Consider the following 13,015-nt stretch of genomic DNA (forward strand, 5'->3'; position numbering starts at 1 on the left):
AGACTGCATTCAAAGTTAGTTGGCCACAGAAGACAGAAGATAGTGGTGAAGGGGTATTTTTCTGATTGGAGGTCAGTGACCAGTGGATGAATGCCCAGATACCTAGTGTTTGTGATATTGATGAAAACGTTAAGTGGGCTGCTCAGTAAATTTGGAAATAATAGAAAATGTCAGAGTTCTACATGTTAAGGAAGTTTGTTAGAGGATACAGCAGAATATAGATCAGTTGGAAATCTGGGTAGAGAACTGGTGGATGAAGTTTAATTAAGTGTTGCAGTTTGGGAGGTCAAATGCAAGAGGAAAGTACACAGTAAATGGCAGGGCTACTGAAACACTGATGTGTAGAGATTTATTTGGATGCAAGTCCATAGCTTCCTAAATATTGCAACACAAGTAGATGGGGCAGTAAAGAAGGTATACAGCATATCTGGCATTATTAGCAATGGCACTGATTATAATACTTGGAAGACATGTTACAGCTATACAGAACTTTGGTTTGGCCACACTTAGAGGTCTACGTGAACTTCTGATTGCCACATTAAGAGAAAGATAGAGGCTTTGGAGATATAGCTGAATATGTTCATCAACATGTTGCCTGGATGAGAGGGTATTAGCTATCAGAGATGTTGGAAGCGCGAGGGTGACTTGATAGATAGTAAGAAAATTATGAGAGCACAGATGTGGAAGATAAGATAGTCTTTTCCCCAAGGGTAGTAATGTCAAATAACAGCCAGCATGTGCAAGGTGAGAGGGGAAATTTGAAGATTTGTGAAGCAAAATTACTATGCAGAGAGTGGTGGGTGCCTGGAATGGACAGCCAGGGGTAATGTAACATAGCAACTTTTAAGAGGCATTTTGGAAGGCACATGAAGAGGCAGGGGACAGTGGGAGGGCTAGAAACTGTGTGCAGGCAGATGAGATTAGTTCAAATTGGCATCAAAGTTGACACAAGCATTGTGGGTCAAAGGTCTCATTCCTTTGTTGCATTACTTGTGCTCTACGTTCAACATTGAGCCCAAACGGCTGCAATGTCCCACATCAGAAGATCAGGTGTTGCTCAAGGTCAAAACCTGAAAGGTTTGGGTAAGGGGATGGGGAAGTCAAGTCACAGTCAGCAGGAAGCCCAGGGTCACACCTTGCAGCCCAACTAGAAGTGTCCTCTAAAGCCAGTGTTTGTGCAGAAGAACAGTGTACAGTGTCTGCTTGACCTGCTCGGTATTTCCAATGGTTTTTTTATTTCTATCACTGATTTTCAGCATCTATCCTTTCGAGCACTTTGGGAAGGGCTCAAAAGGAAATCCAAGTCTTCCACAAATTCCTAGCCAAGCATGCAAACGTGAACCGCGCTAGAGGTCAAATGCTCACATATACGAATGTCTGCACGATTTTTGCAGTCAAATATCATGTCCTGTGCAGAACTGATGTGCTGAGGAAGGTGGCATGATGTACTTCTTACTAAGCTCACCAGCTCTACATTACAGCATATTGATACGTGACTGACAGCCCAAGGCATCCGGATATATTTGTGAGAAAAGGTAAACACAAGTAGGCACCCTCTCTATGACTCTTAATACTTAAACACAAGAGACTCTGCGGTCCAGAGTAACACATGAAAAATGGTGGAGGAACTCAGCAGGTCAGTCAGTCAGAATCTTTGGGTCGAGGCCCTTTGTCAGGACTGGGAAGGAACTGAGGGAGCTGGCAGGTGATACATTAAGCCAAGTGAGGGTGAAGGTGGGTGGGTGGGGGAAGGTGGGGTGAATTGAGAAGCTGAAAGGTGCTAAGTGGAAAAGGTGAAGGGCTGAAGGAGGGGGGATATGATAGGAGAGGAGAGTGGACCATGGCTGAAAACAATGGAGGAGGGGCACTAGAGACAGTTGATAGGCAGGTGAGAAGGGGCAAGAGGGGAACCAGAATGGGCAGATGATGCTTTAGTACATTGTATTTGCAATTAATTTCATTTGTTTTAAATGTTTTAAAATGTGTCTTTATCCTGTGACATTCATTTCAATAGTTTTTAAAATGCTTTTAACTACCAGAGATAATTTTAAGATATCTTTTAAAAATCTTAAGCAGCTTGTGAGCATTCAAGAGTGGGATCTTACAATGTAAGAGACCCTGAGTCGTCAGCTTAACCATGGGCCAAATCCCGAACAATCTCAAACAGCAGATGCTGGAAATCCAAGCTACACACACACAAAATGCTGGAGGAACTCAGCAGGCCAGGCAGCATCCATGGAAAAGAGTACAGCCCTCCCTTCCCTCTCTCCCCCCCGCCCCTTTAACTCTACTCTTAATCTCTTTTTTCCCCTCCGGTCCTGCTGAAGGACCTTGGCCCAAAACATCAACTGTACTCTTTTTTTCATAGATGCTGCCTGGCCTGCTGAGTTCATCCAGCATTTTACGCATTTCCTGAACAATCTGCCGCAGTCTACGTGAGAAATTGCCTTGTGGTGTTGAAGCAGCATAAACCAATGTCTGGAAGTTTGGCCAATGATGTGACAAGCAGTCCACAACCTTCATCATCCAGACAGCCAACAGAAGCAGAGGTAAGGACAAAACTGAGAGGACAACTATCATACAACCCGGAAATAACGAAAAAAAAAACTACTTTGTGTTCCTGTCTATATATTTCAGCCTTTTAGCCAGTAATTATAGTCATACAGTACAGAGGAGGCCCTCATCAAATCTGCACTGACCAACAAGCACTCATGACACAAATCCTACAATAATCCCTTTTTTTTTATTCTACCCATATCTCCATTAACTTCCCTAAAATTCTACCTCTCACCTACAGATTATGGGTCATTTACAATGGCTAAATAACCCAACAACCCACACGTTTTTGGAATGCGGGAGGAAACCAGAAACCCAGAGGGAACCGGTGTGGCCACAGGGAGAACGTGTAAACACAGAGAGCTTCCAAGGTCAGGACAGAACCTGGGTTTCTGGCACCCTGATTCAGCACTTCAGTAGCTGCTCCACTATGCTCTGTTACAGAAAAATACAAACTCATTCCATTGACTGCATTTAACCTTTCTTAGCACACGCACCAAACAGCATGTCTTAGTTGAACTAGACAATGGAAATCTACCTGGGTAACATATTGTACTGCACTTCATAGAATCATTCAATTAAACAGCACAGAAAAAGGGCTTAAGGGTCAACTTGTCCATACCAACTAATTTCTTACCAATCCCATTTGCCTGCATTTGGCCCATTTTCTTCTGATGCTTTTTTTAAAAATCCGTGTCTTTAAATATTGTACCTGTACTCATCTCCACCAGTTCCTCTGACAGTTTCTTTCACATGACAAGTGCCCTCCATTTTTAAACAAAATTGTCTTTAAGTTTTTCACTTTTCACCTTAAACCTTTGTCTTCCATTATTAGACTTCCCTATCCGAGGAAAAAGACCATGGACTATTCACCTTATGTAGGTCTGCCATGATTTTATATACCTATGTAAGGTCACCTCACAACCTCCAGGATCCAGCCCTCTCGTGTCTACTCGTATCTCAAACTCCCAACACCAGTAAAATCCTGGAATCATTTCTTTATTTACCGATTCAGCATGGTAACAAGCCAAATGAGCCCACACTATTCAATTACACCCAATGTGACCGACTAGCCTCATAACCCATGAGTCCTTGGAATGTGGAAGGAAACTGGGGCCCCGGAGGAAATTCACATGGTTACAGGGAGAATGTACAGACTCTTTACAGGCAGCAAAAGAATTGAACACAGGTCACTGAAATAGTGTTAAACTAACTGCTACGCTACTGTGCCTTTTCTGCATCTTTTCCAGCTGAATGCCATCTTTCCTTTTTCTGGACGGCCAGAACTGTAAACAGTATAACTATGAGATCAGAGCTGCAGATAAGTAACGCACTTTGGTCTGTGAAAATCATGGGCTGAATGTCTGACAGGATGCACTTGCTGACTATAAAGCTGAAGACAACTAAATAATTTTTCACTCTACGAACAAGTCAAACATCATCTTACCTGCCACGCAACTTCACCGCTTCATCAAACCGCCCTTCATCCATGGCCTTCTGAACGTCCATTGTCTAATAGCAAATTTAAAAAAAAAGTTAATATCATTAAGTTTGAAGCATCTATCTAGGAAGATTATAACTCTCCTTTTCAAGTGGAAATTTTCAAGAACCTTTCCATTTTATTCTTTGTTCAGGGCTTTTTTCTGCTAAATAGAATCAGAAGGTTTTCTTTTTAAAAATCCACAAAGTTATAAATTCTCTTTGACAGCTAGTATTTCTTTAAAGAAAGATAAGGGGATTTGCTTTTTTGAGACTCAAAGCCATGGTTCAAACATGGTACTGAATTCCAGAGATAAGGGAGAATGGGACGTCTGACAATCCATCAGCTTTTACCATTATTTTATCACATGTTGGTAAGAAACCTACCAAAGAAACTCCACCAGCCAATTAGTAATGGTGGTATTTGAATTCAGACTCTGTGGGTCATTACCCATTACCATGGCCATTAGGCTACTGCACACCCAACAGAGCAGCTCAGCATTCTTCACTGTATTTTTGAGTCTTTTATTCCAGTTGCGAGAACAGACCTACAGGCTGAATACAGTGGTTGACAGATGATGACCCCAGGACACATTTCTAACAGTTGATGAGCTGTGAAACATTTGTTTACTCTGGACAATACATGTATTTGGAATTTTTAGTGATGGAAAAAGGAAGACATACATGTGAAGAAGTTATTGACGTGATGGTTGGTTGCTGTGTTTCCCATTTTGGCACTGGCTGATTTTAAGGTTCAGATTAATTTATTTATCTAGTAAAAGAGTATCAGACTTCAGAAGTTTGTTCATTCGTTATGTACCATGTCGCGTGACGGGAGTGGTCTTTTGACGATTGTTCTTGGCAAATTTTTCTACAGCAGTGGTTTGCCATTGCCTTTTTTCTAGGCAGTGACTTTCTAAGACAGGTGATCACACGCAATATCAATACTCTTCAGAGATCGTCTGCCTGGCGTCAGTGGTCACACAACCAGAACTTGCACCAGTTGCTCATACGACCATCCACCACCTGCTCCCCTGGCTTTCCGTGACCTTGATAGGTGGGAGCTAAGCAGGTGCTACACCTTGCTCAAGGGTGATCTGCAGGCTATATTTCCTTTGGTAGAAACATATCTCCATACCGCCATCCAAACTGCAGTATTCTTTCCATTAACTTCTTGATGGTGCTTATAAATTGATCTTCCTTAATCTCCATTCCACTGTTTAACTGATGGAACTCACTTAAGCCAATCATTCATCAATGGAAACCCCTGCCTATTCATCTCCACACACTACTTAAGAGGCCTGCCTTTCATTTATCTGTGAAGGATTCACTTTAAATGCCACAGGGACAGTGACCGGCTAGGAGGAGATGGTCACCATTAAAAACAGCAGTTACTTCTTTGATTGTGCTTTTACCAGGTAGACTCTTGTTTCTTCAGTTGAGCTGCTCTGAAAACACATTTTCCAAGTCCCACACTCATTTTGTTATCTTTCCTCTGAAAGATTCAGATTCAATTTGGAGCTTGACAGTGTGGATGTGGACACAATTTTGCCCTGTGGTGTAACTGAGATCTTGTGGTCTCTGTATAATGATAAAGGGCATCTCATCCAAGACACAAATGAGTGTGATGAGTCTTTTAAACTCAGTTCCTCAAAGATGTGTGGAAGCAAAATACATGTATATTTTTAAGGTAAAGAAAACATCTTTAGTTAACAAAATAGGTGGTTGGGTTGGGTTAACAGGGATGCAAGGCTGATCCTGTGAAATGGCCTGGCATGACAGTTTGTGCAATAATTTCTTATCTAGTTCACAACTTCAATTTTGTCTTTGTTTTCCATCTCATTGGCTCTTCACTCAGCCCTGGAACATCTGGTGAGCAAAGATACATACACAAGGATGCTCTTTATCGACTACAGCTTGGCATTCAGTACCATTAGATCCTCAAAATTAATCAATAAACTTCAACACTTTGGTCTCAATATGTCCTTGTGCAACTGGATCCTTGATTTCCTCACTTACAGACACCTGTCATTTCAGGCTGGCAACATTTTCTCCACAATTTCCATCAGCACCACAAGGCTATGTGCTTAAACCCTCGGCTTTGTTCGCTTTATACTTAGGCTAAGCACAGCTCCCAATTCTATTCTTAAGTTTGTTGACGACACCACTGTTGAAGGCAGAATCAATGTAGTGACGAATACACATATTCGTCATATAGGAGGAAGATTGAAAATCTGGCAGAGTGGTGCCACGACAACAACCTCTTACTCAATGTCAGCTAGACCAAGGAGCTAATTATCGACTTCAGGAGGAATCCAGAGGTCTCACATATGCTTATGAGCCAGCATTCATAGCAGGATCAGAATTGGAGAGGGTTAGCAACTTTAAATTTCTAGGTGTTATTATTTCAGAGGTCCTGTCCTGGACCCAACACGCAAGTAGAATTATGAAGAAAGTGTAACAGCACCTCTACTTCATTAGGAATTTGCAAAGATTTGGCATGAAGTCTAAAATTTTGACAAGCTTCTATAGATATGTTGTGGAGAGTATATCGACTGGCTGCATCACACCCTGGTATGGAAATACCAATGCCCTTGAATGGAAAATCCTACAAAACAGTCCAGTTGATCACAGGTAAAATGCTCCCCACCACTGACCATATCTGTACGAAGTGTTGTCACAGGAAAGCAGCATCCACCACCCAGGCTACGCTCTCTTTTCACCGCCGCCATCAGGGAGCAGAAACAGGAGCCTCACTCCACTAGGTTCAGGAACAGTTATTACCCCTCAACCATTAGGCTCCTGAATCAAAGGGGATAACTTCACTTGCCCCATCAGTGAAATGTTCCCACAAGTCACGGACACTTCAACTCACGTTCTCAATATTTATTGCTTACTTATGTATTACTATTTCTTTCTTTTTGCATTTGCACAGTTTGCTGTCCATTACACACTGGATGAACACCCAAGTTGGTGCAGTCTTTCAATGATTCTATTATTCTATTATGCTATCATGGATTTATTGAGTATGCCCACCACAAGATAAAAATGAACCTCAGGGTTCATATAGTGACATATACTGCATGTACTTTGATAATAATAAATTTACTTCGACCTTTGAATATTATTGTGAAATTTCTCCTTGTTAATATTACAATGGAAATTATGATGGGATTTAGCAAGGAGGTATTTTAACTCAGATTTGTAACAATGAGGAACTCATTCTGAGTAGTTAACAGTATTCAAATAGCCAGTCAACTGGGAAAATCAATAGCTTGCCAAATATTCTTGAATAGATTTTAGAACTCATTCTGAATCTGAATATTGGGAAAGGACATTTATTGTGATCAAAGTGCCGAACAGCCATCAATGAAATAATCTTCAAGCACAAAAAGGGAACCTTCGCTTTGAAGCCCAAGTATTAAAGATCAATCATAAAATACGACCAGAGCTGCCGCTGCAACTCTGCCAAGCAAGATTGTCCTGCAACTGGCTGGGGCCGGCTGAACACTACGCAATTGATTCATTTTCACTACTCACCATCTGTACACACTCCATTAAAGGAACTCTGATGGCCTGGTTCCCATACAGTGACACAACACAGGCTGGAGTTTCTGGTGAAGCTTCTAGCAAGGCAAGCACAGCCTCTATCCCCATTCTGCTGGCCTAGAGCACAAAGCACGCACAAGAACCACGTTGAAATTATTATTACTGTTTAAATAAAAACGCTATTGTAACAAAAATTCTTTTATTAGGAGTCTGCTTTCTATGAGGTGATGCATTCCACTTACCAAGATTCGATCAAACGCAGAAGGAGTACCTCCTCGCTGTACGTGACCCAAAATGGTCACACGTGTGTCATAACCCAATCGTTTGACTACAAGCTGCCAGAAATTGTTGTGAAAGAAAAGTGTCAGTAATCATCCTAAGATAAGAAACCTGACAATGCAGAGGCAAATGTGCTTTATTTATGGTTGATTCCCCCTTATCTTAATCCTTTTTAATTCATTCTAGTAAGTGGACTTAAAAGACATATGTTAAGGGCACAAATCAGAACTATCATAATCTGGAATTTAAAGTTAGGTTTATTGTAGGTATTACAGTACAAGATCCTGCTAGATAAATTGGCTTTAATCTCTGTTCTTAAAAGAGCCCCACTTTTTCTAATGCTTCTTTTGAAAACTATGCAGTGATCAGCCAGAAGTTGTCTTGCCTTCATATAACCATATAACAATTACAGCACGGAGCATCTCGGCCCTCCCAGTCCATGCCGAATGCTTACTCTCACCTAGTCCCACTGACCTGCACTCAGCCCATAACCATCCATTCCTTTCCTGTCCATATACCTATCCAATTTTACTTTAAATGACAATATCGAACCTGCCTCTACCACTTCTACTGGAAGCTCGTTCCACACAGCTACCACTCTCTGAGTAAAGAAATTCCCCCTCATGTTACCCTTAAACTTTTGCCCGCTAACTCTCAACTCATGTCCTCTTGTTTGAATCTCCCCTACTCTCAATGGAAAAAGTCTATCCATGTCCACTCTATCTATCCCCCTCATATTTTTAAATAACTCTATCAAGTCCCCCCTCAACCTTCTACGCTCCAAAGAATAAAGACCTAACTTGTTCAACCTTTCCCTGTAATTTAGGGGCTGAAATCCAGGTAACATTCTAGTAAATCTTCTCTGTACTCTCTCTATTTTGTTGACATCTTTCCTATAATTTGGTGACCAGAACTGTACACAATACTCCAAATTCGGCCTTACCAATGCCTTGTACAATTTTAAAATTACATCCCAACTCCTATACTCAATGCTCTGATTTATAAAGGCCAACACACCAAAAGCATTCTTCACCACCCTATCCACATGAGATTCCACCTTCAGGGAACTATGTACCATTATTCCTAGATCACTCTGTTCTACTGCATTCTTCAATGCCTTACCATTTACCACATATGTCCTATTTGGATTATTCTTACCAAAATATAGCACCTCACACTTATCAGCATTAAACTCCATCTGCCGTCGTTCAGCCCACTTTTCTAAGTGGCCTAAAATCTCTCTGCAAGCTTTGAAAACCTACTTCATTATCCACAACGCCACCTACCTTAGTATCATCTGCATACTTACTAATCCTATTTACCACCCCATCATCCAGATCATTAATGTATATGACAAACAACATTGGACCCAGTACAGATCCCTGAGGCACACCACTAGTCACCGGCCTCCAACCTGACAAACAGTTATCCACCACTACTCTCTGGCATCTCCCATCCAGCCACTTTTGAATCCATTTTACTACTTCAATATTAATTCCTAACGATTGAACCTTCCTAACTAACCTTCCATGCAGAACCTTGTCAAAGGTCCAGTAACGTTCTAGTTCTAATTTTTAATTGAGTAGATCAAACAGCATATCTAACAGAGAGCAAGAAAGGTGTGCACCGGGTCCACAAATTTAAGTGGTAGACAAGATGCAAAGCAAGTTAATTCAGTGGGTTAGTAGAGATGCAGGCAACAGTATTACTGGCAGCAAAACAGCACCTACTTGGAAGATGAAATAACCAACCATTTCAATAAGATGAAATAACCAATGGAATAAAACAAATTCAGAATTCAAACTAACTAACAGAATCTTATTGATCAATTCCCAAACATTTCACAAATAAGATAAATTAAAATGATCATCCTGTTATTCATCTAAACTCTCCTTCTATGCAGGAAAGCTAATCCCTGCTATGAAATGCTCCATTATCTATAACTGTGCAAGTTTACCGTCAGATTGACACTGATGAATCAGGCACCTGTCATGAGAACTGACATGTTGAGAAAAGTACCCGAGTGCTTACATACTTAAAATTTGCAAAAAAGACCGTATAAAATTTACTTCCAAAGTAGGTATTTAACAGCAAAACCAGAAACCAAAACATCAGAGGTTCACACCTCTGTGGAGTTCAACTCCTGCAGGGCCACATCACGTTTCCATTACAAAATATCCAGGAAATAAACATCTCCCTGCTTGGAAATTCCAGGAGGATTACTGGGAATCAAATGGCTCGCCAGATGCATTAGAAATCATTGCTGTAACTTTGTCCACACAGCAGGATTCTTTTTATTTAAAATTTAGATAAGAAAAATTAGTGTTGTGTTTAGACGTATTAACAGTAATCCCAGAGGAACAGAAACAAAGGTGCTGAGAGATCCAGGAAGAGTCCCTTCCTCGACCTCTGCTGATGCCTTACTAATCATCTCTGACTCACTTCACAATATATAAGGTGTAAGCCCAGTGTGGGAGAGAGATGAATAGAAGCCACCATTATTTCCTGGTTCACTGTACTGCCAAAAAGCATTTTATAATGTGTTTGCTTGTCATTACTATACATCACATGCAATAAATTTATGGGAAACAAAGAGAATTTGATAAAATTTATCCGATCATTAAGATGGTTTACAATTACTATACTCTGCATGCAATGAATATGTGAAAAAAAAATCAGAATTTGATTAAGTCCTTTTCCAAATTAGAGAGATTATTTATCATTATACACAGCATGCACTAAATATGTGAAAAAGTACCTCCGCCATATGATAAAGGATCCATGCACATGCACTATAGAAGCCGAATCTATCATATCCATAACCAACTTAACACTGGAAGATCATAAATTTGCCCCAGAAAATAACAACGGTAAAATACAAAACTTAAAGGGGAAATAAAGTTAAAAGATTTTGATTAGAGTGTCAAAGGGAACACTGCTTTAACTATCAGTTGTTGCGATTTATGGAAAAACATATTTCAAAAGCAAGCAAGAAAAGTTACTGTGGCATTGCAGGAATTGTCAAGGCAGCTTGGTGCCACCACGTCTGTACTCACGTCCTTAATCATGTCAGAAGTTATAGGTTTGTTCTTACAATCTATTGCCCCTTCTGATACAATTATGATATTCAGCCTTTTCTTTCCCGCACGGTTCTGAGAGAGAAAAAAATTAAGATTGCATGAAACAACATTGTATTTCAGGTAGGAGCACATTCTGCTTTCATAGTTTCCTTCCAGAAAATTTTCATCTAATGGAAATGTCCATACTCCTATTTATTGACAAGAAAAGTTTAATGTCAATGGCCTGGTGTTAGGCAGATATTTTGGGAGTGAAACTATGAGCAGGTAATGTGCTCCATGCTTGCATTTTGTCTAGGTACTCACATCCTTAACGGTACTGGAAGAAATTGCCTGTCCTTGTCTGTCAATTGCTCCTTCAGAAACTATGATAATATTCAATCTGGTGCCCCTTGAACGGTTCTAAAGAACACAGAAAGAAATGCTGGAAAAATGACACCATTATTTTGTAAGCTGAAAGCTGTTAATGGCTCATTTTTTTTCTCGACCCGAAATGTCGACTGTACTCTTTTCCATAGATGTTGCCTGGCCTGTTGAGTTCCTCCAGCATTTTGTGTTTGTGAGCTGTTAATGGAGATTTTACAAGCCTCTCCCATCAAATACCTTTAGTTTGACTGAGTTTGGTAACACAAACAAAAACATTGGGTTTACAAGAAATGTTGCCAGAACTCGAGACACTGAGCGAGAGGGAGTGGTTTGGTAGGAATGGACTTTGTCCACTGGAGCGTGGGAGACTGTGGATGACCTTTCAGAGGTGTATGAAATCATAAGGGGCCACATGACCCTCATGTGAATATTTCAATGTCAAAATAAAGTATTGCTTAATAAATTGAAAAATAATCATAAGGGGCACAGTTAGGGTCAAAGCACATATTCTTCCTCCTGCGGAGAGGGAATTAAAACTAGAGGGCAGAGGTTTAAAGTGAGAAGGGAGGCAATATTAAAAGGGACCTGAAAGGCAATTTTTCACACTCAAGGTGGTGTGAATATGGAACAAACTGAGAAATGTACAAGAAGATTTAAAAGACACATAGTTAAGTACATTGGGAGGACAGGTTTAAAGGGACTGTTGTACAAACAGTTCAACAGAGCATGTATGGAATAAACATTGAAAGTTGGAGTAGCTTGAGCAAGTTATTGGAAAAAAAACATTCAGGACCATGTGCTCAATAAACTGAGGCAAAAAGGTACAAAACATATTAAGAATTATCCTTTTTCCAAGCTAGATCCAATCACAACAGGAAAGTTATCCACAGTTAGTACTGTCACTGAAGCATTATCCATAGTTCCAAGTCTTGGACAGAGCTAAGAGATGCAAAGTTGAAGGATTTTTATTATGTGATCCAAATGGAGACACTACAGTAATTCTTCACAGAATAGAAAAAGTTGAGAATTAATCATGTGGAGATATTATATCTTAAATGGTACAGAGACAGATTTACTATTCTCATTAGAAACACAGAAAGCCTACAGCACAATACAGGCTCTTTGGCCCACAAAGTTGTGCCACACATGTCCTTACCTTAGAATTTACCTAGGGTTACCCATAGCCCTCTATTGGTGGAATGAGCCAGAGAAAATAAAATAAAAGTGACTGACAAAAAAAAAAATCAGCTGTGATTTGTGGAAAAAATATTTCACTGTCAGGGTTGGAATGAATGGTTGGGGCTAATGGTAAATTGTGTCGTTCAAAAGGGAGTTGAGTGAACACTTGAGGGAATGGGAAGAAGCCAGTTAAATTGCTCTCATATAGAATCAGCAGAATATGATAGGCCAAGTGGTCTCCTTCCCTTTGCCATAACATTTCTATTATTTCAGTGATGTGATTTGATGATTTGTTTGTAACATTAGCTGTATTGCTAACTTGACAAGGGCATCGACTTATTTATCTCTAATGAGCCAATGCGCTGTCAACACAAATTGTCACTGCAAGCAACCATCTATTGATGGGCAGTTAAGTTTTCTTTTCTTACCCAAATGTTGAAAGCAGATGACACCAGTTTTGACAGCGATCCACTGTATTTAAACAGAGGCATATATACTTGCATTCCACAAAATTAAGGATCTAAAGGACT

At 40.2% G+C, this 13,015-nt stretch overlaps 1 protein-coding gene across 2 annotated transcripts in view; it reads right to left on the minus strand.

Moving 5' to 3' along the window:
* pfkpb (phosphofructokinase, platelet b) overlaps positions 1-13,015 on the minus strand; it is a 116,919-nt gene that overhangs the window by 46,034 nt on the left and 57,870 nt on the right. Inside the window, exons 8-11 of one of the 2 annotated variants that reach the window (XM_073054837.1) lie at positions 10,920-11,015; positions 7,827-7,919; positions 7,576-7,701; positions 4,004-4,068 (exon numbers count right to left, since the gene is read on the minus strand). In XM_073054837.1, the coding sequence (XP_072910938.1) occupies positions 4,004-4,068; positions 7,576-7,701; positions 7,827-7,919; positions 10,920-11,015 (380 nt within the window). Of the gene's footprint in view, positions 1-4,003; positions 4,069-7,575; positions 7,702-7,826; positions 7,920-10,919; positions 11,016-11,246; positions 11,343-13,015 lie in introns of both variants that reach the window. The other variant, XM_073054836.1, reaches the window with a different exon arrangement.

The sequence above is a fragment of the Hemitrygon akajei genome, chromosome 8, assembly GCF_048418815.1.
Source record: "Hemitrygon akajei chromosome 8, sHemAka1.3, whole genome shotgun sequence".
Lineage (NCBI taxonomy): Eukaryota > Metazoa > Chordata > Chondrichthyes > Myliobatiformes > Dasyatidae > Hemitrygon > Hemitrygon akajei.